The 27,992-nt window shown below is 41.1% G+C and overlaps 2 protein-coding genes across 2 annotated transcripts in view; one reads left to right on the top strand and one right to left on the bottom strand.

Moving 5' to 3' along the window:
* The window catches only part of LOC137015595 (uncharacterized), a 76,338-nt gene that overhangs the window by 4,045 nt on the left and 44,301 nt on the right, over window positions 1-27,992 (bottom strand). Inside the window, exons 5-7 of the mRNA XM_067380643.1 lie at window positions 8,985-9,674; window positions 5,314-6,018; window positions 683-1,366 (exon numbers count right to left, since the gene is read on the bottom strand). Of these exons, the coding sequence (XP_067236744.1) occupies window positions 683-1,366; window positions 5,314-6,018; window positions 8,985-9,674 (2,079 nt within the window). The remainder of the gene's footprint in view (window positions 1-682; window positions 1,367-5,313; window positions 6,019-8,984; window positions 9,675-27,992) is intronic.
* On the top strand, window positions 12,647-27,968 carry LOC137015555 (von Willebrand factor A domain-containing protein 5A-like). Its single transcript, XM_067380603.1, has 24 exons — window positions 12,647-12,686; window positions 13,722-13,924; window positions 13,999-14,221; window positions 14,325-14,491; window positions 14,566-14,680; window positions 15,445-15,623; window positions 18,803-18,897; window positions 18,985-19,123; window positions 20,209-20,288; window positions 20,367-20,481; window positions 20,568-20,726; window positions 21,354-21,457; window positions 21,553-21,834; window positions 22,896-23,213; window positions 23,382-23,528; window positions 23,575-23,694; window positions 23,749-23,863; window positions 24,532-24,555; window positions 24,673-24,679; window positions 25,616-25,716; window positions 26,798-26,854; window positions 27,255-27,410; window positions 27,496-27,619; window positions 27,706-27,968. Exons 1-24 carry the CDS (start codon window positions 12,647-12,649, stop codon window positions 27,783-27,785), a joined length of 3,150 nt encoding a protein of 1,049 aa, XP_067236704.1. The 3' UTR covers window positions 27,786-27,968.

The following is a 27,992-nucleotide window of genomic DNA, read 5'->3' on the forward strand; positions in this document are numbered from 1 at the left end:
TGTGGGTAGGGCACTTTTTACTGTTTGTGTGGATGACCATGTCTGTCACCACCGAAGACCATTTCTGACCCAGGAAAAACCCTGCATTGATTCATTTGAATTGAAATATTTAATACTTTCACAGCAAAAATTTGTATGCGATTAATTTAGATTAATTAATCACAGAGTATGTAATTAATTAGATTAAAATTTTTAACTGATTAATATATATATATATATATATATATATATATATATATATATATATATATATATATTAAAGACTTGTGTGCCATTCTATCAATTCATGTGAACAGAACAGTGTAACATAATTCTGACATTCAGGGATTCAGAGCATTCCATAATATTCTAATTAATTTCTGTATTGATTCTATAGCCAGCAGCATTCACTCTGAGGCTCTTGGCTTCCTAGTAAGGCTAAGCAGAAACAGAGACCATCTGAGATAATCTAAAGTTGTGCTGAAAGATGTGTTAGTGCTCATCCTGCAATCTGTGTGGGTCTTAATACAACATTGTACTGATGGACACCATAAACTGAAAAACATAGTGATCATAGAAAAAGTTACACGCAAATGAAGTAAATATAAATAGTAAGATGTTTTAAAAATAATGTCTTTTTACTAATCATATTCTTATCATACATCTGATGTAGATATTCATACAGTTTCGTGATTTCACTCACTTGTCTGTGATCTGATGTCCTCTATCCATCGCTGAATTTGCTCTCCCGGTTTCATTCTATTATCCACCTTCTGTATTTTAATAGGGCTGCTCTTCCTACTAAAAGGGCCATTGTTTTGTGCCACTGTCTCCTCAATCTTCTCCAGCAGCTCCTTGATCTGAGTGTCGTCACTCCTGTTGTGATTGTTGAGAACATGATACCTGTTCCCACATTTGTCCAGCAGCCGCTGGAGATCCTGTCCTTCACTCTCAATGTGCTGCTCTATAGATGTGTCTAACAGAGAGTCTCCACGAGTGAACAGAACTATAGTGTGACTCCAGACTCTCTCACTGAGAAGATCCAGATGACCCTGCAATGCTTTTCTCTCAGTCTTTTTAAAACTAATGTCCACACGTATGATCAATAGTACAGCGTGTGGTCCTGGAGGACACAGAGACACACTGAGCAAAATCTCCTGTTTCAGTATCTCAGGACTCTTCTCTACAGTGTAATCACTCCACCATCCTGGAGCTTCAATGACAGTGATGTGTCTGTCTGCTACTTCTCCATGTCTCCTCACACACTGAGCAGATCTCTTCAAGCCAAACTCGTCTCTGTCCAGGATGGTGTTTCCTGCTGTACTCTTACCAGCATATCTATACCCCATCAACACAATCCTCAGATCTGAGAGATGTTGAGCGTCACCTGAAACAAACAGAGAACAAAACACACTTCTGAATGTGGGTGAGATCTTAAATCTTCTTAAGTAATCTCTCTGTGTGAAAAAAGGGGTTACTGAAATAAAGTTCACCGTATTTGTATGGGTGTCAAACTACACATTATTGATAAAAAATTACACATAATTGTATCTCACATTAATTAAACTCTTAAATCAAAGTTATCGATGGACAGTAATTATGAATTATGGAGAGAAGAAAATGGATTAATTTCAATGATCTGCACACAAAACGTCTCAGGTTACGTATGTAACCATGGTTCCCTGAGAACATGGAATGAACACTGCGTCTTAACGCATTTAGGGAACGCCTTAGCGGGAACCGGTGTCTGAAATGCTATCAAATCATGGAAAATGTATTGGCCGGCGACAGCCTATGACGTTACTAGTGCGACCCAAACACACAAAAGGAGTGCCTAGAGAACAAGTCATCCACTTATCGTCTGAAGGGACTGTTCAGCAGGCGGCCCCAAGGCATGGCAGGGAGACGCAGTGTCTCATTCCCTGTTCTCCTTGAACCATGGTTACATGCGTAACCTGAGACGTTTCCTTTCGAAAGGGAACTCGCACTGTGTCTTATTGCATTTGGGGAACAAATACCCATGCCGCCATGCTGAGGGGAGTGCATGCCAAAGAATGGCTGTGACAAATATCAGAAACCATTTCAACTGATGTGCCATAAAACACTCCTCCTAAGGGTTGCAAAGCCTGTCAGTGACAGCATTCCCTACCGCCAACACCCAAGCTATAAGCCTCAAAGAGGCCTCCAGAAACATCTAGAGGCCTACCAAGGCTGCTCAAAGGCTTGGAACCAAGAACTTCAAACAGAAGGAGTCCCTTCAAGGGAATGTGGCCAGGGAGCTGAAAGGAGCCCCAGCCAGTCACTTCTCAGGGGAGCATAGTCTACCCTGACTGCCACCAGGGAGGCCGACCTGGTCCTACTTAGTAGAAACCTAGTCTGGCCAGCAACCTACCTGTTACCAAAACAGAATCTATAATGCACTAGCCTCCAGAGGAGGGGTCCAGAAAGAGGGATGCAAACTGGCAGTAACTGGAAGTAACCAACTCAGACCGGATGTAGAGACAGGCATCCTGGGGAGCAGAACTCGGCATAGCGCTTAGAACCCTTGCAAACAAGGGAAATTACTCTGCTCAACCTAGGATCTGCAGAGCTCTGGAGGCTGAATACACTAAATAGGGTCCCTAAAGAGAGACGTACCTCCAGCTCCAACAGGAGCTGATCGATCAAGGGAGTTCTTACTAAAAGAACCCTTTAAACCTCAATGACCAACTCAGGGGCGAGGTCCTCAGCCTTCAAAACTGACCTCCCAGGGAGGTCTCACGAGAGACCTTCAACTTTCCGATCATATTCAGGAGCGCAGTACTCTAAAGAACGACCTTCAATTTACATTTACATTTATGCATTTGGCAGACACTTTTATCCAAAGCAACTTACATTGCATTATACTATACATTTGTATCTGAGTATGTGCAATCCCTGGGATCAAACCCATGACCTTGGCATTGCTAGTGCCATGCTCTAACCACTGAGCTACAGGAAAGCCTTCAATGCGAGGGGAGTACCCACTAGACTCAACCAAGCAAGACGAGCATTGATCAAGCCCAATGCAAGTACCAGGGAGGCTCCTAAAGAGCTTACACTCATAATATATAAGTTATATTATAAGATATAACTCAGAATACTATCTTAGCTGGAAGTACTAAGGACCAGCCTGCTTGAGGGCCAGCTATTTGGTAAAGATCTAGAACTCCAGGGCTAGTATCAGGGAGGCTCCAATGGAGCCTGAGCTACCTGATAACCATCTGCTCAATTCTAGGGAACTAGGACACTCAGGAACCTAGCTCAACCCAGAGGATCACTTTCAAGGTGACCCAAGGAGGGTCAACTACTTGGTAGAAAATCTATCTCCAGCAGAGATAGCCACTAGAGGTATGCAGGCTTGGAATACTTGTTCGCATTGCCATAACGAGCCATGTACTCAGCATATCGCTGTCTATCCTTAAAACAAGGGAAGTAAAAAACTATGCGACCGGGCTGACGAGGAGGCCTTAGTCAGGGCCTGCTACTCTAGCATAACACGGCCACAGGCCCGAGGCTAATGCTTGAGCTCTAAGGGAGCGTGCTCAACTCGCCCTGAAAAGGGGGAGTACTTCGACACGCTCAACCTGAGCATCACTGGTGTTGGGCACATATGGGGCACAGAGCTCTGGGAGTGAAGTGAGCTAACCCAGGAATGGCTCAAAGGTAAAAACCTGATCAAAAACTCTCGCTCCAAGATGAGAAAGGTCGTGTGAGCTTAGCTCTGGATGAATGGAGGCCCCAACAGGAAGAAATTCCACAGGAGGAGCCTGCAACACTCGACTCCGCGACTTAATAATAATAATCAAGGAGCTTTTGGTGGAGAGATGCACCAAGCTCAAACTAGCTACTACCAAAGCTCTGGAGAGTGGAGACTTCAGTATATTGCTTTCCACTCTCTAAACGAGAGGAAGTCTAACAGAGCTCAAGGACAACCACAGGGGAGGCTTTCAACGAAAGCCTACAACACCTGGCTATTTATCTGTGCCTAACACCACCAGGGAACTGAAGCTCAGCATATCGCTTATACTTTAATATCAAGAGGACTTTCAGCTCAACCTAGATACAATGAGGAGGCCGTAAGGCCTGCCACTTGCATTAATAGCCTAATGCAGAAGGCCATGCCATTCACTACAGGTGATATTTCGTTCTTAATGCTACCTGCTATTAAGACCTCATAAAGAAAAGAGGCACATAGTAAGGGTGCCACGATAACCTTCCCTAATAATGGGAGCTCCAGGGCCCCAGTTTAAATGCCCCAATACAAAAAACATAGAATAAACATCCCCTTATTCCTTTCTACAGTGAGCTGAGGTCACTAATTTTGTAATGGCTCACAGAGGGAGAGGTAACCTAAAAGCTCAACCTCAGACTTTAAAGAGCAGAGGCCTAAATGTAAAAGTGGCCTGCCATACTCTGCAGACAGGTTAAAAAAGATGAAACCAACACATCATTGGTCCAGCCTCTGGCCTGGTGTGAAGCTCCTGGGAAATAAAAGAATAAAAGCCCCCTATTATTCCTTTCTATAGGGAGCTGAGATCACTAAATGTAAAATGGCTCTCACGCCAGAAAAGTCAACCTGCGAAGCTCAACCTGTAATTACAGTAAATGGAGGCCTAAATGTAGATAAGGCCTGCCATACTGCTGTAGACCGAAAGGATGCACTCATAAGGATGCACTATGTTGGAGCACAGCATAATCTCATAATCAGTATGTCCTGCCATATACAGACAGGACCGTGTTCTACTTCATATCGCATAAACGTGAGTGTGGAAAGGAAACACACAACTAAAGTTGCCAAGGGAAACACTCAAGTGCGAGAAGAACAGCCTTATACAGGCAAACACGTGTGCTCCTAGTCCAAACAAACAATGCACAAGTAATGTGTGTGATAGACGTAAAGCTTGCACACAAACCTACACATCACTTGTCCAAACGTAAATAAGAGCATAGCTTACTGATATAGAGGAATCCACTGCCTAACTCTTTAGGGTTATATTTGAAACAAGCTGATTGCAGTTTTTTTGTTTGTTTGTTTGTTTTTTGTACTGCTCTCTATAGATTAGGTAAAGGGATTTTCGTTTTCAAAAGGACATATGAAGCACGGGATTGTTTAAGAAATGAAAGTGCTTATTTCCTTAGGTAACAGCTTTTAGGGCCTGTCACTGTGAGCTGCTTTGAACTTATCTATTGGGAATGGCTCAACAAAGAGCAGTTAATGACAAAAAGTTTCTTGATATTATTGCTGTGACTGTTACATTTTCATAATTAATATACTCAGTGTGAATATCTGCTCTATAAAGTATGTGGACTCACTCATCTGTGATCTGATGTTTTCTCTCTGTTTCTTCATCCTCTTCATTCGTTCTTCTGCTCTCTCTTCCTCTGCTCTTCTTCTCTCTTTCACCTCCTGTAAAATCTTTCTGTCTATTTCAAAATGGCGGCCGTTGTTTTGTGCCACTGTCTCCTCAATCTTCTCCAGCAGCTCCTTGATCTGAGTGTGGTCACTCCTGTTGTGATTGTTGAGAACATGATACCTGTTCCCACATTTGTCCAGCAGCTGTTGGAGATCCTGTCCTTCACTCTCAATGTGCTGCTCTATAGATGTGTCTAACAGAGAGTCTCCACGAGTGAACAGAACTATAGTGTGACTCCAGACTCTCTCACTGAGAAGATCCAGATGCTCCTGCACTGCTTCTCTCTCAGTCTCTTTAAATCCATCATCCACATCTATGATCAGTAGTACAGCATGTGGTCCTGGAGGACACAGAGACACACTGAGCAAAATCTCCCGTCTCAGTATCTCAGGACTGTCCTCTACAGTGTAATTCATCCACCATCCTGGAGCTTCAATGACACTGATGTGTCTGTCTGCGACTTCTCCATGTCTCCTCACACACTGAGCAGATCTCTTCAGGTCAAACTCCTCTCTGCCCAGGATGGTGTTTCCTGCTGAACTCTTACCAGCATATCTATACCCCATCAACACAATCCTCAGATCTGAGAGATGTTGAGCGTCACCTGAAACAAATAGAGAACAAAACATACTTCTTAAGGTGGGTGAGATCATAAATCTTCTTAAGTGATCTTACTCTGTGTGAAAAATGGGGTTACTGAAATAAAGTTCACCGTATCTGTATGGGTGTCAAACTACTGTACATATTATTGATTAAAAATGGAAGCAAAATGTGCTGTAAAATCAAAGAATTCTCTAGACCTGGAGGATTTTTCTGAAGAATAGAGCTCAGTTTAACTGTTCAGGATGAACAAGGGACTCAAGAACAACCATCACAAAACAAATAAACAGTCATGGATCATCCAGGGTATGTTAACTTTAGAATGGGGTCATTTTTATAAATTCAGCAATTTTTTGTCTTGTGGACTATACAGTATCTCACAGAAGTGAGTACACCCCTCACATTTTTGTAAATATTTTATTATATCTTTTCATGTGACAACACTGAAGAAATGACACTTTGCTATAATGTAAAGTACTGAGTGTACAGCTTGTATAACAGTGTAAATTTGCTGTCCCCTCAAAATAACTCAACGCACAGCCATTAATGTCTAAACCGCTGGCCACAAAAGTGAGTACACCCCTAAGTTAAAATGTCCAAATTGGGCCCAAAGTGTCAATATTTTGTATGGCCACCATTATTTTCCAGCACTGCCTTAACCCTCTTGGGCATGGAGTTCACCAGAGCTTCACAGGTTGCCACTGGAGTCCTCTTCCACTCCTCCATGATGACATCAAGGAGCTGGTGGATGTTAGAGACCTTGCGCTCCTCCACATTCTGTTTGAGGATGCCTGACAGATGTTCGATAGGGTTTAGGTCTGGAGACATTCTTGGCCAGTCCATCACCTTTACCCTCAGCTTCTTTAGCAAGGCAGTGGTCGTCTTGGAAGTGTGTTTGGGGTCGTTATAATGTTGGAATACTGCCCTGAGGCCCAGTCTCCGAAGGGAGGGGATCATGCTCTGCTCAGTCATGGTTCCCTCAATGAACTGTAGCTCCCCAGTGCCGGCAGCACTCATGCAGACCCAGACCATGACACTCCCACCACCATGCTTGACTGACTTTGTACTCCTCACCTGGTTGCCGCCACACATGCTTGACACCATCTGAACCAAATACGTTTATTTTGGTCTCATCAGACCACAGGACATGGTTCCAGTAATCCATGTCCTTAGTCTGCTTGTCTTCAGCAAACTGTTTGCAGGCTTTTTTGTGCAACATCTTTAGAAGAGGCTTCCTTCTGGGACGACAGCCATGCAGACCAATTGCGATGTATGGTCTGAGCACTGACAGGCCGACCCCCCACCCCTTTAACCTCTGCAGCAATGCTAGCAGCACTCATACGTCTATTTCCAAACGCAACCTCTGGATATTATGCTGAGCATGTGCACTCAACTTCTTTGGTCGACCATGGCGTGTTCTGAGTGGAACCTGTCCTGTTAAACCGCTGTATGGTCTTGGCCACTGTGCTGCAGCTCAGTTTCAGGGTCTCGGCAAATCTTCTTATTGCCTGTGTCATCTTTATGTAGAGCAACAGTTCTTTTTTTCAGATCCTCAGAGAGTTCTTTGCCATGAGGTGCCATGTTGAACTTCCAGTGACCAGTATGAGAGAGTGAGAGCGATAACACCAAATTTAACACACCTGCTCCCCATTCATACATGAGACCTTGTAACACTAATGAGTCACATGACACTGGGGAGAGAAAATGGCTAATTGGGTCCAATTTGGACATTTTCACTTTTGTGGCCAGCGGTTTAGACATTAATGGCTGTGTGTTAAGTTATTTTGAGGGGACAGCAAATTTACACTGTTATACAAGCTGTACACTCACTATTTTATATTGTAGCGAAGTGTCATTTCTTCAGTGTCTAACCCTCCTGCAAATGGACCAGCCTGGGCAAGGGCTTCACTTACCATGGACACCATCTGATAAGACTTAGTTTATTGCCCTGAACTATGTAGCCACGTGGAAAAGTAGAGGCCACTCAAAAACCCATGGCCCTCAAAACAGACTTTCCTGCATTAATTTATAGATGAGCTGATCTATAAATGAACATGCATCCTAGGACATTGGTTAACATATCCTCACCTACACCAAGTTTGGAGTCTACGAGTCTGTATTATGAAGATTTAAATGATTGTGTATATGATATATTGATACTTTTGCAAACATATAAGTATTACAAGAATCTTTAATAGTTTCTTCTTCAACAACTCAGCCATTTTCATATGCAGATGCCCTGCTAGAAAGACAAAGGCTCATAAAAGCCCCCACAGACTAATCCTACCCATCTCATTGGTCAGGTCAACCCTCAGAGGTGTGACATCTCCTGGACCTTAAAAGGTGATGCATAGCTCTGCCTCGATCTCTTGCTTCTTTGACGGACTCAAGAAATCTCCTGCTGGGTGGCCTCTCAGGCCAAGGCCTGTAGGCCTAAACCTGCACTCCAGCCATGTGCTTTAGTAGAGAGAGAGAGAGAGAGAGAGAGAGAGAGAGAGAGAGAGAGAGGACTCTTTTCTCCACTAAGAGTCAAACTAACCATGCAAGTTTGGCATCGCTTCTTCATTCAACACAGAAGAGATTGATTACAACTTCAATACCATTGGCTCGAACTCTCAGGACTTTCTACAATATATCAATACATATTTGGTTCTGACTCTCTGCCTGCAAAACAACTGTCACTTAGAGCATGTAATAAAATCGATAATTTAAGACTATTTATTTAAGAATATTTTTTGTGGCCATGAAAAATACCCTTCTCTTACAATTAATTAATAATCAATACCAAATGTTCTCCGAATGTTTCATCTTTTATGTAAAATATTTCCCTCAATGGTACTAAATATAAAATCACGTACATTTTGGATGATCTCTTAATTTGTTAAAATAATTAACATTTTGCAGATTCTGCAAGGGGTATGTAAACTCTTGAGCACCACTGTATCTGCACTATGAAGTATGTGGACTCACTCATCTGTGATCTGATTTTCATCCTCTTCATTCGTTCTTCTGCTCTCTCTTCCTCTGCTCTTCTTCTCTCTTTCACCTCCTGTAAAATCTTTCTGTCTATTTCAAAATGGCAGCCGTTGTTTTGTGCCACTGTCTCCTCAATCTTCTCCAGCAGCTCCTTGATCTGAGTGTCGTCACTCCTGTTGAGATTGTTGAGAACATGATACCTGTTCCCACATTTGTCCAGCAGCTGCTGGAGATCCTGTCCTTCACTCTCAATGTGCTGCTCTATAGATGTGTCTAACAGAGAGTCTCCATGAGTGAACAGAACTATAGTGTGACTCCAGACTCTCTCACTGAGAAGATCCAGATGATCCTGCACTGCTTTTCTCTCAGTCTCTTTAAATCTAGTGTCCACACGTATGATCAGTAGTACAGCGTGTGGTCCTGGAGGACACAGAGACACACTGAGCAAAATCTCCTGTTTCAGTCTCTCAGGACTGTCCTCTACAGTGTGATTCTTCCACCATCCTGGAGCTTCAATGACAGTGATGTGTCTGTCTGCTACTTCTCCATGTCTCCTCACACACTGAGCAGATCTCTTCAAGTCAAACTCCTCTCTGCCCAGGATGGTGTTTCCTGATGAACTCTTACCAGCATATCTATACCCCATCAACACAATCCTCAGATCTGAGAGATGTTGAGCGTCACCTGAAACAAACAGAGAACAAAACACACTTCTGAATGTGGGTGAGATCTTACATCTTCTCTGTGTGAAAAAAGGGGTTACTGAAATAAAGTTCACAGTATTTGTATTTATATGTTAAAAATAACATATAAGTGTATCTCACAATAATTAAACTCTTAAATCAGAGTTGAACAAAAGTTATCAATGGATAGTAATTATGAATTATGGAGAAAATAAATGGCTTAATTTCATTAATCTGCACACAAAACAACAGACCACAGAAAACAGATTAAACAAAACTAAATTACAAATGATAATTCAGAATAATGTTTTCAGAAAGTATATTCATTAAAAATAATCAAAGTGGCTTTTAATGAATGAATCTCTCTCTTGTGTGTGTTCACACCTGGGAAAGTGTTATCAATGCACTGGTGTCTGTTAGCTCCAGCAAACACATGACTGTATTACATTTACATTCATTCACTGGATGGAAAGAAAGACAAAAAAAGTACAGTACAGTACTTATCCGTACAGACCAATATGAAAGTGAAAGCAAATAAACAAATTGACATTTTTTCTTCCATGAAAATAGCTTTTATTTCATTTGAAATACTTACCGATGTTCATTTTACTGGACATATTGTTGCCTCATTTGAAGCTCCAAATGAAATATAGATCCACCAGCAGTCTAGTAGTTTTTACTTGTAATGTTCTTTCAAAGTGTGTTTGACGAGACTCACTTCCTGCTGCTTCAGAACAGACAAACATGAGCGTGTCTATAGATGAAAAGATGATGTTTGAGTTATATTCAAGACAAGCTGACTGCAGTTGTTTCAAGTGACAGTAGCTTTTGTTTAATGATTGAATTAAGTTGAGATGACTTGATAAGGTAACCCTAAACCTCAAACCCACTCTTAATACTACACTGTAAAAAAAAATCCTAATTTTACAGAAAATAACTGATTTTTTCAGGTTGTTTTCTTGTATTTTAAATTGTAGTCAATACATCTTGGCTGTTATTTTAAGTATTGTGACATTAATGACAAATTACAGTAATTCACTTTTTTTATAGCTACAGAAAAATTACTATTTTTACACAGTATTTTTTCTGTTTTCTTAAATTACATACAAATGTATGTAAAATTACAAGAATAATCTGTAATTAATACTATAACAAAACAGATGATAAAACGGTCAAATGACTGGCAGCAATACCAAACAAAAACCATAAAATTAAAGTAAAATTTCCTTTTTGAATACACTGAAAAACACTGTTATTTTACAGTTATTTCCTGAATTTTATGATCAAACAGCTTTTCAAAATAAGCTTTAACTGAAGAAGAAAATAAAAAGCCTAAAGTGTCATAAACAGATCCAAAATCTTATCCATACAGACCAATATGAAAGTGAAAGCAACAAGTTGAGTTGACATTTTTTCTTTCATGAAAATAGCTTTTATCACAATTGAAATACTTACCGATGTCCATTTTACATTACATGTTTTTGCCTCATTTGAAGCTCCAAGTGAAATATCGATCCTCCAGCAGTCTAGTAGTTTTTACTTGTGATGTTCTTTCAAAGTGTGTTTGACAGGAAGTAGCATACTCACTTCCTGCTGCTTCAGAACAGACAAACATGAGGCGTGTCTATAGATGTAAAGATGATGTTCAAGACAAGGCCTGCGTCTCAGTGTGCATACTATCCATCCTAAATAGTACGTGACACTAGTAATATTCAGTACTATTTAGGGTGGATAGTATGCACATTGGGATGCAGGGAAGCTGTTTGCAGTTGTTTCAAGTGACAGTAACTTTTGTTTAAAGATTAAATCAATTTGACTTTGTTTCTTTCATACAAAACTTCTTAATGAGAATGAACTAATCTCGCAATTTTTGCTATAACAAGTATGCTGTAGAAACACACAGTTACAGCAGCCAGAGAAAAACTAAAGTTAAAAATCAAGGGTCATGAACTAAAGCAAACACCTCCATAACGGTGACTTTAGACTTTATTATTTTCAATAAAACATCAACATCTAAACTGGGGGTTTTAGACTGAATTATAGAAATATAATATTAAAACGTTTGGTAAAGAGACTAGGAATCTGAAGACATCTGTGTTTCTACTTCCTGTGCTTTAAACACTGTTAATAACTCGACAACATGTGTTCATCAGTGTAATACCTTTAAATGTTTATAAGATTTATAGCATGAAATTCAGACAAAATACAGCAAAATCAACCAAAAGGCTTTAAAAATGATCCATAATGGAGATAACACAAACTGCACTTTATGCATTTGTAATCATTTTTATTTTAAACAAACATCCAGTTATTCATCATTGTTCTTTCGAATACTATACATTTATAGCTGTATATATATATATATATTTATCTATATCTCTATATATATATATATATATATAGATATGTTTCTAAAAAAAAACATAAAATATACCTAATGAAAGTGTATATTTAAGAGATTGAAAGTGTATATTTAAGCGATTTTACCTATTGAAAGTGTATATTTAAGAGATTTTATTTTCTAAAAGTTCACAAGATCAGAAGTGGCCACAGTTGCAGAAACACACAAATTTGGTGAATATAAAAAACATTAAAATTTACATCACAATGACATTAAAATACTAATTGTATTTGGAATTGCAAACAGTGCATCCTGAAAAAAAGAAAAAAAAGAAAAAATCTGAGCAAATGGTCAGTAAGAAGATCCACGTGACGTGTAGATTCATTTTAATTGGAGCAAAAAGAACCATTTGTAATGACATTTATCACCCGGTAGGGGGCGGTCATACAACAGCCGCGCCGCGTTCACAGAGCGAAGAAAAAGACATACGCAACAGCTTAGACATATAAAATACGTACATACACAAATTTATTTTATATACCTCACTGGTCTGTGAAGATTTAAGTGCCGTAGGTTCAGTGTTTGAGTTTCGATTTAAATTAAATCGTCATTTCGTCGAGCGGAGCGTCAGAATGGTGAACTGCGGTCTTGTGACTAAGAAAAACGAGTCAGGTATGAATCATCATATTAATTTACTGTTACTGTTACTGTTTCCTAACTGAACACTAAAGCTATATTTTTGGAAGCTGAAGTGTTTTTCAAATGAGGAAGTTGTCACGAGGGCTTTATCTCAGTATTACTACTTATCTAATGCCAAATTGAGAATCAAGATTTTTGTGTTTCAAAGAGAGATCATGATTCATGAACTAAACAAAATAAGATGATTTACCAGAGGATTTGACAAAATGCAGTCTGTTTAAACTGTTTAATTGATCTGAAATGGATTATTTATCTAAAAAACAGTTTGAATGATTCAATGACTCACTCATAAATACCATTACTGGATGAATCAGCGTTTTTGAACGAATCTCTTGAATGAATGATTCAATGACAAATATATTTTTTTAACATTCACTTGTCGCCACCTGGTGGTGTAACGATGTAATACAAACTACCATAGACGTCAGCGTTTATATCCGAACTATAAACTCTAATCTCAGTTCTTTTGTGTTTTAACAGAAATAGTGTGTGGTTGAAAAGCTGTTTGTGAAGCTGTTTCATACTAATACATACTAATACTGCAGATTTGAATGTTCTGGTATGATTTTGTCAATGGTTTAGACACATGAGAATCGTTGTCATTTAGGAAGTTATAATGATTAATCGTGCAGCTCTACTGTGGACTGTTATTCTTAAGCACAGCCTCAGTGTAATACTGCATTAAGTTTTCACAAATCAGTCTGAATTCACAAAATCATAAAGAATGCGATATTATTTTCATATCTGCAACAGCACACTGCAGATTTACAGTCAAAAGAAATCTGAATTTAAAGCCACAAACTATCTTTACTGTGGTGAAAAAAACGTTGATTTTATCAGAATTTAAGTTTTTCTGTTTTATCAGTTGGGGCATGTTGTCACGTGTTCCTGTTCACCTTTAATCTGTTCTTTATGAGGATGGAGCCCATTTAAACCCTTTATTTACCTTTCGGAGAGCTGCATGTGAGGTTTATTTGTGATGTTGTTGTGTTGGTTTGTGTGACTCAGTGCCTCTGAAGAGCATCTCAGTGGAGGTTCGGGTTCAGGATCATGTAGCCACAGTCTCCTCCACTCTGCAGTATGTGAATGAGGAAGAGCGCCCCCTGGAGGCCTTGTTCGTCTTCCCTCTGCCTGCTGATGCTGCTGTCTGCCACTTCAGTGCCAAGATCGGAGAGCAGGAGATTGTGGCAGAGGTGCAAGACAGAGAAACTGTGAGTCCAAATATAAGTCTGTTTGACACTGATTTGCATATTTTAGCACCATATAACAAAATTGTGTCTCACAGGCGAGGGATCGTTATGATGACGCTGTGAGTTCGGGTCAGCAGGCGTTTCTGTTGGAAGAGAGCGAAGAGTGTCCTGATGTGTTCGGACTGAGTGTCGGGTGTCTGTCGCCGGGTCAGAGCGCTGCCGTCACCATCATCTACGTCACCGAGCTCGCTTTGCAGGCCGACCACTCGCTGCGCTTCTGTCTGCCGGCTGTACTCAACCCCCGATACACACCAACAGGTACTACAGCAGCTGCTGACACACACTTTATTAGTGGAGAGAAGCTGATTCTAACACACTCTGTGTGTGTGTGTGTGTGTGTGTGTGTGTGTGTGTGTGTCAGGTTCAGCTGCTGGTATAGTCTCAGAGATTTCATCAGGATGTGGATCTGTTCCCTACACGCTGACTCTCAGTGTCCATGTGAGCTCTCCAAAGCCCATCTCCAAACTAGAGTCCAGCTGCACTCTGGATCCTCTAGTGTTCCTCCACTCTGATCACACTCAGGCGACGGTACTGTGTGTCTTCATGTGTTTATCTGGATGTGTGAGCACAGCAGTTTGATGCATGTGTTTTTATGTGTGTAGGTGAATCTGAGTCCTGGTCACATGTTTGATAAGGACGTTGAGCTGTTTGTGTTCTATCAGGATACCCATCAGCCCTCTGCTATAGTGGAGGCAGGAGTGACCACTGCCCCATCAGGTATGACCTGCAGCTCACTGGGATTATGGGATTGAGTGATCAAGCTGTCACTGACTCTGGCTGTTTCTCAATTCGAAGAACGCAGAGAACGGACTTGCGCTCTCGTAGATTCCGGTCTTGCCAGGCGACCTTAAAAGAACAAACTCGGAAGGACGCGAGGACACAGAACGCATCATTTGAGAATTGAGATGTGCTGCGATCTTGTTACTCAACTGGCCGTCCCAGCATATTATAAGTGGCTAATGCACATAAATACAACATAACATCACAAACAAACCTATTAAATTATTTCTTTCATATTATTTTAGACATTGTTTTCATATAATTTTATATATTTTTATTTCTCTGTGTGTATTTATGAAAGTGAGTAGCCTTTGTGTCACGTACTTTGTCATTGTTAAAATTCTTTTTTATATTCCAATAAAAGTACTGCAGGCTTTCTTCAGATAATCACTTTATTAAAATTAAGCAAAACAAACGGTTTACTTTCACGAGCCGTCACGCATTTGCGAGCTTGTAGCGGGAATCTCATAAGTGAGAACGAGCGTCTTCTGGGATTTTTAACGGTTCGATTCTCTCAAGTTTGCATTCAATGCATCCTCAATATCAAGAACACATCCGTGTACTTTCATGCGTCCTCCGTTCTTGCGTTCTTGAGTATTGGTATTGAACTTCGACAGTTGATGATGACGTAGAGCAAGAACACAAGGACGCAAGATTGCTGAAGAACGCATATTGAGAAGCACCCTCTCTCTCTATTTCAGGCTCTCTGATGAGGGACCCAGTGGTCATGATAAGTTTGTACCCAGAGTTCCCAGAGGAAGTGATGTCCTCACTGGCAACAAAAGCTGAGTTTATTTTCTTGATGGACCAATCAGGCAGTATGGAGTGTATGATGCATCATGGTAAAGGAGCACAGACTCGCAATGAGCAATGTTGCCGGGCAATGTTGCCGAGCAACGTTGCTTGGGCACTTTCCCACTGAGAATGAGCAACAAATGTATATCTGGATACGTTAGATCGGTCGTGGGCAATTTTTTTAGATCCTCCAATCAGAATGTTAGCAGCCGATCACATGACCGGTTCGGAGATTTCAGAAAAAAATTCAAACAAGATGGCGGCCTCTCAGCGGCAGTGGAGCGGAGAAAAGGAGTGTGAACCTTTATCTTTTTACGCTAGTAAGTTGTCATGCGTCAACCCAAAACAGGGAATTTACCTCATATATTGCTTAAAATACCAACAACTGTCCGAAAGTAATGTATGTATGCTGTAATGAAGCTATTGAATGATTTCAGTTAAATACTAAAAAGACGGGGTTTTTCAACGTTTGTTGTAGCGTAGGCTGCAGGGCGTTTGACATTTGAATAGCTTTTGATGCGATCGACGCGGGTTCGAATCCGCCTTTTGCCGAACTCGCTCTTCTCCCTTTTCCTGTCACAAATCAATTCGGAAAGGCATTTATTTTTAATAAAAATGAAGAAAATATTTGAAAAGTTAAAATAAAGTGCCTAACAAGTGTTTATAATAAAGTATTGATTGAGTTGGCAATAGATTTGCTCCTCTCTGATTAGTTGCTGCCAACTGTCTGTTGCCCTAATTAGTTGCCGTGTGTCTCATCAGGTTGCCTGTTGACGGCAACATTGCCCAGCAACATTGCTCAAAAAGTTGCCCCGTGTATCATCACCTTTAAAGGGATAGTTCACCCAAAAATGAAAATGTGATGTTTATCTGCTTACCCCCAGTGCATCCAAGATGTAGGTGATATTTTTTCTTCAGTCGAACGCAAATTATGATTTTTAACTCCAACCACTGCCGTCTGTCAGTCAAATAATAGCAGTAGATGGGAACTTCAACTATAACAGTAAAAAACTTGCTTAGACAAATCCAAACTAAACCCTGCGGCTCGTGACGACACATTGATGTCCTAAGACACGAAACGATCGGTTTGTGTGAGAAACCGAACAGTATTTATATAATTTTTTACCTCTAATACACCACTATGTCCAACTTCGTTCAGCTTCCGGTTAGTGAGGTCAGATCGCGCTCTGACAACGGAAGTGATGTCTAGCTCTCATTGAAGTATATGGGCGAGATATCACTTGCGTCATTAGAGCGCGATCAGACCTCACTAACAGGATGCTGAACGAAGTTGGACATAGTGGTGTATTAGAGGTAAAAAATTATATAAATACTGTTCGGTTTCTCACACAAACCGATCGTTTCGTGTCTTAGGACATCAATGTGTCGTCACGAGCCGCAGGGTTTAGTTTGGATTTGTCTATGGAAGTTTTTTCGACTCTTAAGGTGATGATACACGGGGCAACTTTTTGAGCAATGTTGCCGGGCAATATTGCCGAGCAACGTTGCTTGGGCACTTTCCCACTGAGAATGAGCAACAAATATATATCTGGATACGTTAAATCGGTCGTGGGCAATTTTTTGAGATCCTCCAATCAGAATGTTAGCAGCCGATCACGTGACCGGTTCTGAGATTTCAGAAAAAATTCAAACAAGATGGCGGCCTCTCAGCGGCAGTGGAGCGGAGAAAAGGAGTGTGAACTTTTATCTTTTACGCTAGTAAGTTGTCATGCGTCAACCCAAAACAGGGAATTTACCTCATATATTGCTTAAAATACCAACAACTGTCTGAAAGTAATGTGTGTAAGCTGTAATGAAGCCATTGAATGATTTCAGTTAAATACTAAAAAGACGGGATTTTTCAACGTCTGTAGTAGCGTAGGCTGTAGGGCGTTTGACATTTGAATAGCTTTTGATGCGATCGACGCGGGTTCGAATCCGCCTTTTGCCGAACTCGCTCTTCTCCCTTTTCCTGTCACAAATCAGATCGGAAAAGCATTTATTTTTAATAAAAATGAAGAAAATATTTGAAAAGTTGAAATAGTGCCTAAAAAGTGTTTATAATAAAGTATTGATTGAGTTGGCAATAGATTTGCTCCTCTCTGATTAGTTGCTGCCAACTGTTTGTTGCCCTAATTAGTTGCCCTGTGTCTCATCAGGTTGCCCGTTGACGGCAACATTGCCCAGCAACATTGCCCAGCAACATTGCTCAAAAAGTTGCCCCGTGTATCATCACCTTTATTGTTCAAGTTCCCAATCACTGCTATTATTTGACTGACAGACAGCAGCGGTTGCAGTTAAAAATCATAATTTGCATTCGACTGAAGAAAAAAAGTCACCTACATCTTGGATGCCCTGGGGGTAAGCAGATAAACATCACATTTTCATTTTTGGGTGAACTATCCCTTTAAAGGTGCCCTAGAACCCTTTTTCACAAGATGTAATATAAGTCTAAGGTGTCCCCTGAATGTGTCTGAGAAGTTTCAGCTCAAAATACCCCAAAGATTTTTTTATTAAATTTTTTAACTGCCTATTTTGTGGCATCATTATAAATGCACCGATTCAGGCTGCTTCCCCTTTAAATCCTCCCGCTCCCCGCCCTCAGCTCGCACTCTATAATACATTGCATAAACAAAGTTCACACAGCTAATATAACCCTCAAAATGGATCTTTACAAAGTGTTCGTCATGCATGAATACAGTGAATACAGTAAGAAACGATGGTAACTTTAACCACATTTAACAGTACATTAGCAACATGCTAACGAAACATTTAGAAGGACAATTTACAAATATCACTAAAAATATCATGATATCATGGATCATGTCAGTTATTATTGCTCCATCTGCCATTTTTCGCTTTTGTCTTTTCTTGCTTACCTGCATAAAGTCTGTTGATTCGGCTGTGCACAGATCCAGACGTTAATACTGCCTGCCCTTGTGTAATGCCTTGAACATGAGCTGGCATATGCAAATATTGGGGGCGTACATATTAATGATCCCGACTGTTACATAAGTCGGTGTTATGTTGAGATTCACCTGTTCTTCGGAGGTCTTTTGCACAAATCAAAATTACATAAGATGGAGGAAACAATGGTGTTTGAGACTCACTGTATGTCATTTCCATGTACTGAACTCTAATTATTTAACTATGTCGAGGTAAATTCAATTTTCAATTCTAGGGAACCTTTAAAATGTGCATTCGGTTCTGTTGACAAGTATTCTGATGAGACGCACTTTAATACCTGTCTATGTCTCTCTATAGGACACTCTGATGTTACTGTTGAAGAGTCTGCCCATGGGATGCTACTTCAACATCTATGGATTTGGCTCTCGTTTTGAGTCCTCCTTCACTTTCGAGTAACTAGATCTTCATTCATAGATATTCAGATATTCAGTTTTGAAATGTGTCAGATGAGATGTTTTTCTTTGTCTTTGCAGAGGGAGTGTCGAGTACAATCAGAAAACGATGGATCAGGCTCTGAGGATAGTGAAGAGAATGCAACCAGACTTGGGCGGCACAGATATTTTACAGCCTCTAAAATACATCTACAGTCGGCCCTGTTACCGCGCCCACCCCAGACAGGTACAACAACACCTCAACATGCATTAATAAATTAATTGTCATAAATGTACATACAGTAATGTAATCATGCTATCTTCCGATCATTAGTTTTTTTTTTTTAATATTGAGAAAATGGTGCCTTTTTGTTTTTCTTTTTTCATTTTCAGTAAAGTAAAATTGGCTTGATTTTTCGTTTTTACATTCTGGGGTGAAAATGAATAATCAGCTTAAAGATGTCCTTGAACCAGTTTTCACAAGATGTAATATAAGTCTAAGGTGTCCCCTGAATGTGTCTGTGAAGTTTCAGCTCAAAATACCCCATAGATTTTCTTTTATTCATTTTTTTAACTGCCTATTTTGCGGCATCATTAACTATGCACTGATTTAGCGAGCGGCCCTTTTAAATCGTGTGCTCCCTTCCCATTTTTCGCTATTGTTCTTGCTTGCTTACCTAGTCTGATGATTCAGCTGTGCACAGATCCAGATGTTAATACTGGCTGCCCTTGTCTATATGTCTTAGGCCTCTGTGTAGCCTAATACCAATAACATTATAAGCACTGACAGGTGAAGTTAATAACACTGATTATCTCTTCATCACGGCACCTGTTAGTGGGTGGGATATATTGTGGTGGATATATATTGATGTGTTAGAAGAAGGAAAAATGGGCAAGCGTAAGGATTTGAGTTTGACAAGGGCCAAATTGTGATGGCTAGACGACTGGGTCAGAGCATCTCCAAAACTGCAGCTCTTGTGGGGTGTTCCCGGTCTGCAGTGGTCAGTATCTATCAAAAGTGCTCCAAGGAAGGAACAGTGGTGAACCGGAGACAAGGTCATGGGCGGCCAAGACTCATTGATGCATGTGGGGAGGGAAAGATGGCCCGTGTGGTCCAAATGCAGTTGTGTTAAAAGTTGTGAAACATGCATGTGCTGAAGTTGAGTAGTAGACAAAAGAGTTCTCACACACAAAAAAAGAGAAGACAGCTATGGCTACAATATTATTTCCAGGACGCTAAAAGTTCCTAGAGACACAGTTGACAGCAGGGGTACATTTTTATTGTGTATTGTTTTTTGTATTTAAATGTTCAAATTATTGTTCTTTCTTCAGCTGTTCATCTTCACTGATGGAGAGGTGTTTAACACTAAAGAGGTGCTGGATCTGGTGAAACATCATGCTCACTCTCACAGGTAAAGGTCTGCTGGGTTTGATCTTCCCATCATTCATATCTTCATCACTTACACTAACAGAGTTTATTGTGTGTTCAGGTGTTTCTCATTCGGGATTGGTGAGGGTGCAAGTACCGCCCTCATCACAGGAATGGCCAGGGAGGGATCTGGTCACGCTCAGTTCATCACAGGCACCGACCGCATGCAGCCCAAAGTAAAGCTCTCCACTGGATTTCACAGGCACAAATGTTTCCTAGTCACATGTCTCAATGGTTTCTCTTTCTCTACAAACTATATCAGGTGATGCAGTCCCTCAGGTTAGCGATGCAGCCTGCTGTGGTTAAAATCTCTGTGAGTTGGACCCGTCCACGTGGCATTACTGTTTCCATACTGTCTCCACGCGTCAATGTGCTCTTCCAGGGTCAAAGGGCACTCATTTACGCACAACTTAAAGGAGAGGTGAGATGATGTAGCGTGTATTTTGTCATGTATTAATTAGACACATGAATAAAAAAAATTCTGAATGAATCATTTTATTTTTTCAACTGATTACATAGGACTGAGTAGTAAAATGTTTGTCAAAGTCAACAATGATGCATTTATGGTGCTTTTGTGTCCCTTTTTGAAGCCTGAAGGTTTCACTATCTATTATATTTAAAGGTGCCCTAGAACCAGTTTTTACAAGATGTAATATAAGTCTAAGGTGTCACCTGAATGTGAAGTTTCAGCTCAAAATACCCCATAGATTTTTTTTAATAATTTTTTTTAACTGCCTGTCTAATGCCTTGAACATGGGCTGGCATATGCAAATATTGGGGGCGTACATATTAATGTTGAGATTCGCCTGTTTTTCTGAGGTCTTTTAAACAAATGAGATTTACACAAGAAGGAGGAAACAATGGTGTTTGAGACTCACTGTATGTCTTTTCCATGTATGGAACTCCTGTTATTCAACTATGCCAAGATAAATTCAATTTTTGATTCTAGGGCACCTTTAAATGCTTACAAAAGAGGCCATAAAACTGATATAGTTTAGCTTTTTATATGCTATTAATCCTTATTCTGTCATCTTTTACTGTCTCATAGAGTTCAGGAGGCTCTGAGGGAACAGTGACAATCAAATACAGTCTGAAAGATCAACAAGTAACAAACCAGCTCCACTTCTGCCTCAAACCAACTGAGGAAACAGGGTAACACACACAAACACGCATAGAAACACATTGAATTGTAGTGAAATCCACTGTTTACTCTTCTAATCCAACAAATTTCCTCCATATTGTTGCAGGTTGGCTGTCCACTATCTGGCGGCTCGGACCCTGATCCGTTCTCTGGAGCAGAAGGAGAAGTTAAGTGGTTCAGATTTGTTTGGCATCAGGAGCAGTATAATGGAAAAAATGAAGCGCTTCAGGAACAGGATCGTGAAGACCAGTATTCAGACAGGAGTGAGCAGTGTTTATACAGCCTTCATTGCCAGTAATAAAGACAGCAGACAGACTGTGAAAGGACCCCTGCTGCAGACAAGAGTGCAGACATGCGGTTGGTTCTCTGATTGTAAACTTGTGAGCATGTCTGTGTCTATTTTTATTATAATTTCAAGACCAATGTGCCCTTGTTCATTTCATATGTTAATCGAAATCAATTTCTGTTTTAGGGTTTTTACATATTCCAAACAGACCGATGCTAAGAGGAGGAGGTCCCGGCTCTGATTGTGTGAGTATGAATCACTTTTTCTGTAAGTTGACTATTTGTTAAAGTACATTTGATGTTTTCTCCTTATTAATATGTTAAATCAAGTTTTGGATATGTACATTAGGTTACTAATGTAATCCCGTTCCCTGAAGGAGGGAACAGATATGTTATGTCAGTGACTGATGAATTGGGATCGTGCCAGAGAGCCCTATCATCTTCGAGTGTTAATAGAACCAGCCAATGGACATTGGCGAGTGAGATTTGCATCACCAACCACGCCCCGTGCTGCAGGTATATAGGAAGCTAGCAGGTATGCACTCACCAAGTTTTCCCTGAGGAGCCGAGCAGTGCCTGGTCAATCAGCGGTGAATGCAGGGATTGTGGTGACAAGACATTCCCATTCAGTCAGCCACTATGAGTTATGTCAGTGACTGACGAATTGGGATCCCTAAGAAAAACACCACAATCATGCATCTTCCAGCACCCCAGTTAAGCCGCCTGATCCCCCCCGAACCCTTGGGGTGGAAGAAGGACATGCTTGTCCCGCTGCAACGATCGAAACCGGCACAGGCCATGGAATACTGCCAGCCACTCGAGGTAATTGATATACAACTGCAGACAAGGTCCTGTCCAGAAGCCTGTTGTAGACAGCACCCCAGCCACTGGTGGAGGCATCTGTCGCCTTCGTCTGCTTCTGTACATTTGATAACTGCTGGGCAAAGTTTTCAGCAGCATCGCCGAATAGGCCAACCTGGGAGAGGGGGGAGTCAAAGAAGCAAACTTTGTCGGCTTCCCTCATCTCAGCCAGGTTGAGCCATAAATGTCGCTCTTGGACCACTAAGGTGGACATTGCCTGACCAAAGGACTACCCAGTGACTTTTGTCACCCAGAGGGCGAGGTCCATCATTCTACGAATTTCCTGCATTGCACTTTTGTCAGAACTTTGATCACACCTGGTAGACCTACAGGAGCGCCATGGCATGCAGGGCAGACGCAGCCTGTCCAGCAGCACTGTAAGTCTTGGCCACGAGAGTGGAAGACGTGGATGACCCCACCAGATGGCAGCATTTTGCAGGCAAAGCTGCACCGCAACTGCACGCTCCACCTGTGGGATCTCCACAAATCCTTTGGAGGGCCATTGAGGGTAGTGAGAGTTGAGGGGGTTCCGGAGCAGCTTTGGGCAGACAAAGGTGCCTTCCACAACTTAATGGAGCAGGGCACTGCTGAGCAGCCTGATGCTTGCGGCGGCCTGGGAAAGCATGGCTGGCAGCTCTGGATCAGACTCGAACAATGTTGCTCTACCCGAAGGGGGCAACGCAGCCGAATCCTCATCTCCAGAGGACTCAATCCTTTTCTCAGATGCAGCCATCGACATCTGGTCCTCCTGTGGCATTCCAAATGAGATACTGGGTCTTCCATGAGAAGGACCAGCACCAGCATTCATATGCTCTACAGCTTGCAATGCCACAGAGGAGTGGGCCGCAGGGGTTGGAGAGCCACCAAAGTAGGTTTCTGCCAGCCAGCAAGAGGACTAGATCGGGGGATAGCAGAGGGGACCCCATCTCTTTCAAGGTAATGGAGTCTTGATCTCATCACCAAGATGGTTATCTTCCCGCAGTGGGTACATGACTCATCCACGAACACTACCTCAGCAGAAGGGGAGTGATCGTGACTGTCAGCCAGAGCCAGGAAACAACCACATCCAGAAACGCATGGGTGGAATGACATTTTGGAAAAGGTAACCCCAGTTCACTCTTTCAGAGGAAAAGATCTTTTGTGTTGAATTGCACAGGGGGAAGATTGCCAACATAGGGTGCAGAAAAGGCTCCAACTGTGCAGAGTTACTCTTGAAGACCATCACCGCTGATGCACCGTCACACCAAACGCACAGACAGGAACTCTTCCAGGTTCGGCACCACAAGGCAGGAACACACAAAGCCAACCTAAGTTTTCTCAGTGTGTTCCACACCGTTGGCTGAAGTTGGTCCTCGTCAGCTTTTTTTCGGCCGATTCAACATGTTGAATTGGCGTCGGAGCTCATCAGTCTGTCGGGCCATCTGATCATTCTGATTGGCTGTTCAGCTACTGGCTCCTGCTGGTACGGAAAGGCATTTCATCTTACGCAGGCACAGAACGGACGTGCTACTTGGCCGTCGACTGTCGAGCGTCGGTTTAGTGTGTCAGGCCAACTTTTGACACAGACACTGCCGACGTGAGCCAACCCCGCAGTCTGCTTTCGTCGCCACTAGTTTGTCGCCGTCGACTTGGTGTGTTCCTGCCTAAACTCGTTGAAGATTAGCAGGGCTGAATCAACATAGAAACGCTCGGCTCCTCAGCGAAGACTTGGTGAGTGCATAACTGCTCGCTTCCAATATACCTGCAGCACGGGGCGTGGTTGGTGATGCACATCTCACTCGCAAAGTCCATTGGCTGGTTCTGTTAACACTTGAAGATGATAGGGCTCTTTGGCGTGATCCCAATTTGTCAGTCACTAACGTAACTCTTAGTGACTGACTGAATGAGAACTAGGAAGTTTCACATTGTCTTTAATAATGTGAAATAAATGTGTTTTTAGGAAAGTGAAGAAGAGCCTTGCAGGGTAAGATAAATCATATCTCATGTGTTTTAGTGACCGTAAGGATTTCAAATGCTTTTCATATCATTTTCCAGTTTACAATGTAATTTTTTTTTCTTTTTCTTTTTTCCCCTGTTTTAGGGATCTGGTAAGTGATTCTCTTCAAACTTTTTGTGCCTGTGAGAATGCATTTGTGTTGTTTGCTAAAATAAGAGTCACTATTGCAGAGCCTTTCTTGTTAGTTAGTTCTTTTGGATGTGTCTGTTCTTGGCTGTTTGTCCAGATCTGAATCTGTTCTGACCTTTGGTTTCTCTGCCTGTAGCCGGAAAGTCACGTGTCAAGTCTACGTCACGACTGGGTAAATGCACACCAATGTAATATTAATTAAATGTACCAATTTCACAAAACTATTGCTTTATTTAATTGTTTTTGTAATTATTTTAGTTAAGTACTTTAGTTCTTAATATTATCAAGATTGTATTATGTTCATTTAGCATGTTTATATATATATGAAGGTCAGTCCAGCTGCTACCACACTGATCAAGAGCACAGAAAGCTTGTCTCAAACATTTGTGCTACAGACATGAACAAATCCCTTAAACTCGTGTGGCTTGTTGAGGTGTGCTGTTATTTTCTAAGCTATCAGATGTAAGTGTTCATCCAGGATCTGGTAAGAAACCACCCACAGTATGTTAGCATTGTGGCGACACACTTTCATGCCAAGCAGCACTTACATTTGTTCAGAACATGTATAAAATAATTAAAATTATAATGTCAGAATGTTTCCATCACATAACAGTAAATATATATTCAGTATGTGCATCTTGAAATGAGTTTGTCTTTTAGGTAAACGACGTTGGTCTCACAAATTGGGTAAGATATGTTTTATATATGTATATTTATATACATTTTATATATATATATATATATATATATATATATATATATATATATATATATATATATATATATAAAATGTGTGTATTTGTTTGTGCTAATATAAATATTTTATATAAATACATTATATATTATATAGTAGAACCTGATCCCCAGAAGGACTGAACGCACATATACCTTTCTCCAGGGCTGGACTGGGACAAAAAAATGGCCCTGGCATTTTTGCTCAGACCGGCCCACCACAATCGGTTCGACACCACCCACCAGTACACCATCCTTGCAGTCCCTGTAAATATGCATACCTACTGTTCCATTCCCCAAAGCCCCTACAAAGCTGAGTAGTAAGTGCAAGTGGACCAGTGTACTCACTCTCGCTTGACTGACTCCCTGGTGATCAAAAGTGGCAGTGGAGTAGGGCCTACACACCAATAGACAGCAAAGATCAGAAAAAAAATCTTATTTTAAGTGTTTAACTTTGCATTATAATCTTGATGGACAATGTGCTCCATGTTATAAAAGCTAGTTAACCCTTAGAACATGGATGTAGTATACTGATAATTCTATAAAGAAATATTTTTTTCATTTTTTTTCAACGAAACAGACAGAAGAAAAACTATAATTACAAATATACTTTGTTTTAAAGAGCACAAACCCCTCTTTAAGTGTCAAACATTTACCTCTTATTGTTTAGATACTCCCCATTAAAAACAATGAAAAAAACTATAGCCTACTACCAAATTACTCGCAAAAAACGTCCTAATAAAATGATATACATGTTATTCACTTGCCATAAACAACCAAGTGTTCATACCAGAGTAATGGGGTACAAGAGCTACAAAACATAACTTTTTATAGCTGAAAAGTGAGATCTAGTAGACCATCATCACGACTAACGGCTATAAATAGACACTTATAGTCTCGTTGTGAAATAAACACATCAGTAATATTACATTAAAATAACCTGAATTTTTTTTTTTTTTTTTTTTTTGAAAAACCAAATTGCATCATTTCAGGTTTTTCTAGTTAACGAGAAGGGGCGTTACTGCATAAGTGAACTCTGATAGCTACAAGGGCACACTGCTAGCTACAAAAAAAAAAAAAAAACAGTGCAAAATAGCTTTTGCTGTGCTATTTGACTTTAGCTGACTGAGTGACCAGAGCAGTAGGTGACAGTCTGACTTTATAATAACGACGACGATTATGTTGTCTTCTAGCCTAATATTCATTAATTTAGGTAAAGCATCATCATCGTCGTCGTCGCATCGTGGGTCCCTCACTCCCTCCCTCCCTGTTAATCATGTAACTACCCTGCTTACCGCTTGTATTATACTCTCCTGCTTACTCTGTCCCTCATTGGCTTCACTGTCAGACACCTGCTGCTCCTCTGCCTGACAGGTGTCTCTTCTATGTTCTTGCACGTCGTCAGGTACTGTAAACTGAAGCTACTGTAACCGTACTAAACATGTCAGTAATTTTTTCACGTTGAGGCATCAACCTCAAAATTTTTTATTTTATTTTTTTGCCCGCAACTTCTCCGCACCCCCCTTGCACTTGCGCTTTTGTTTCTCCATGCTAATCCTCAGATGTTTTGGCTCTGAGACACTGCATATGACACACGAAACACAGGGGATGGGGTGGAGTCTGTTAAGAGATGTGATTGGGCCAGCCCAGTGTCAGTATGGAAAATGAACCAATGGGCCGCTGTCTCTGCTTTATGGGCCGGTCGTTGGCCAATTTTATGTCTATAAAAAAAAAAAAAAATCATATTATATCGCGGCCCCGCCCCCAAGTGTGTCGGCCCACCGGGCATTTGCCCGGTATGCCAGATTACCAGTCCAGGCCTGCCTTTCTCTTTCTCTGCAGACCCGTTTCTCCAGCTGGTTTCTCTCCAGAAGGCGTCAGGCTGCTGGGAGCTGGACGCCACACTGGCTGATGTGTTTGGGAAGACGGAGGATGAGCTGACCAATCAGAAACCAGCACAGGTGAGAGATGTGATGAAATAATAAGACAGCGATGATTGTGTCCAGTGTCCAGTAACAAATGCAGTGGATGATGGCTTGTACACAGGTGGATGGGTCAGTATGGGCCACTCTCCTGGCTCTGATCTGGTTATGCGGCTGTAAAATAGAGCAGCAGGTCGAGTGGCAGTTTGTGGCCATGAAGGCAGCGTCATGGATCGGCTCTCAGAAAGGTGGGATCTCCATTCCAGAACACATTCGTTCAGATATCTTCAGTTCTGTGACACACACTGATGATTTGAGTGTATGTGTGTTTCAGTGGGTGATCTGTCTCAGTGTGTGTGTGTGGGTAATGTCCTGCTCGGATGTCAGGTGACCAAAGAGGCTCTGGGAATCTGAAGATGTCTGTGTTTCTACATTCTGTTTAGCCAGAAGACAAAAGAATTGTTACAGATTCATTCACTATTTTTCTGTTAGTTGTTTACTTAATGTTTACTCCATTTAATTTGTTCAAATCAACACCAGTTTATAAATATATGTGAGTGATCTGCACCATCATTTGAGTTTCATGTACCAAAGGAAAATATGTTTGGCTTTCTTATAATT

This window comes from Chanodichthys erythropterus, chromosome 24 (assembly GCF_024489055.1).
Source record: "Chanodichthys erythropterus isolate Z2021 chromosome 24, ASM2448905v1, whole genome shotgun sequence".
NCBI lineage: Eukaryota > Metazoa > Chordata > Actinopteri > Cypriniformes > Xenocyprididae > Chanodichthys > Chanodichthys erythropterus.

Excerpts from the sequence above, each read along its gene's own strand:
- LOC137015555 (XM_067380603.1), top strand. The coding sequence starts at position 12,647 with ATGGTGAACTGCGGTCTTGTGACTAAGAAAAACGAGTCAG. Across the intron at positions 20,727-21,353 it reads ACGCACAACTTAAAGGAGAG|AGTTCAGGAGGCTCTGAGGG; the intron begins GTGAGATGATGT and ends ACTGTCTCATAG. Across the intron at positions 23,864-24,531 it reads ACAGACAGGAACTCTTCCAG|GAAAGTGAAGAAGAGCCTTG; the intron begins GTTCGGCACCAC and ends ATGTGTTTTTAG.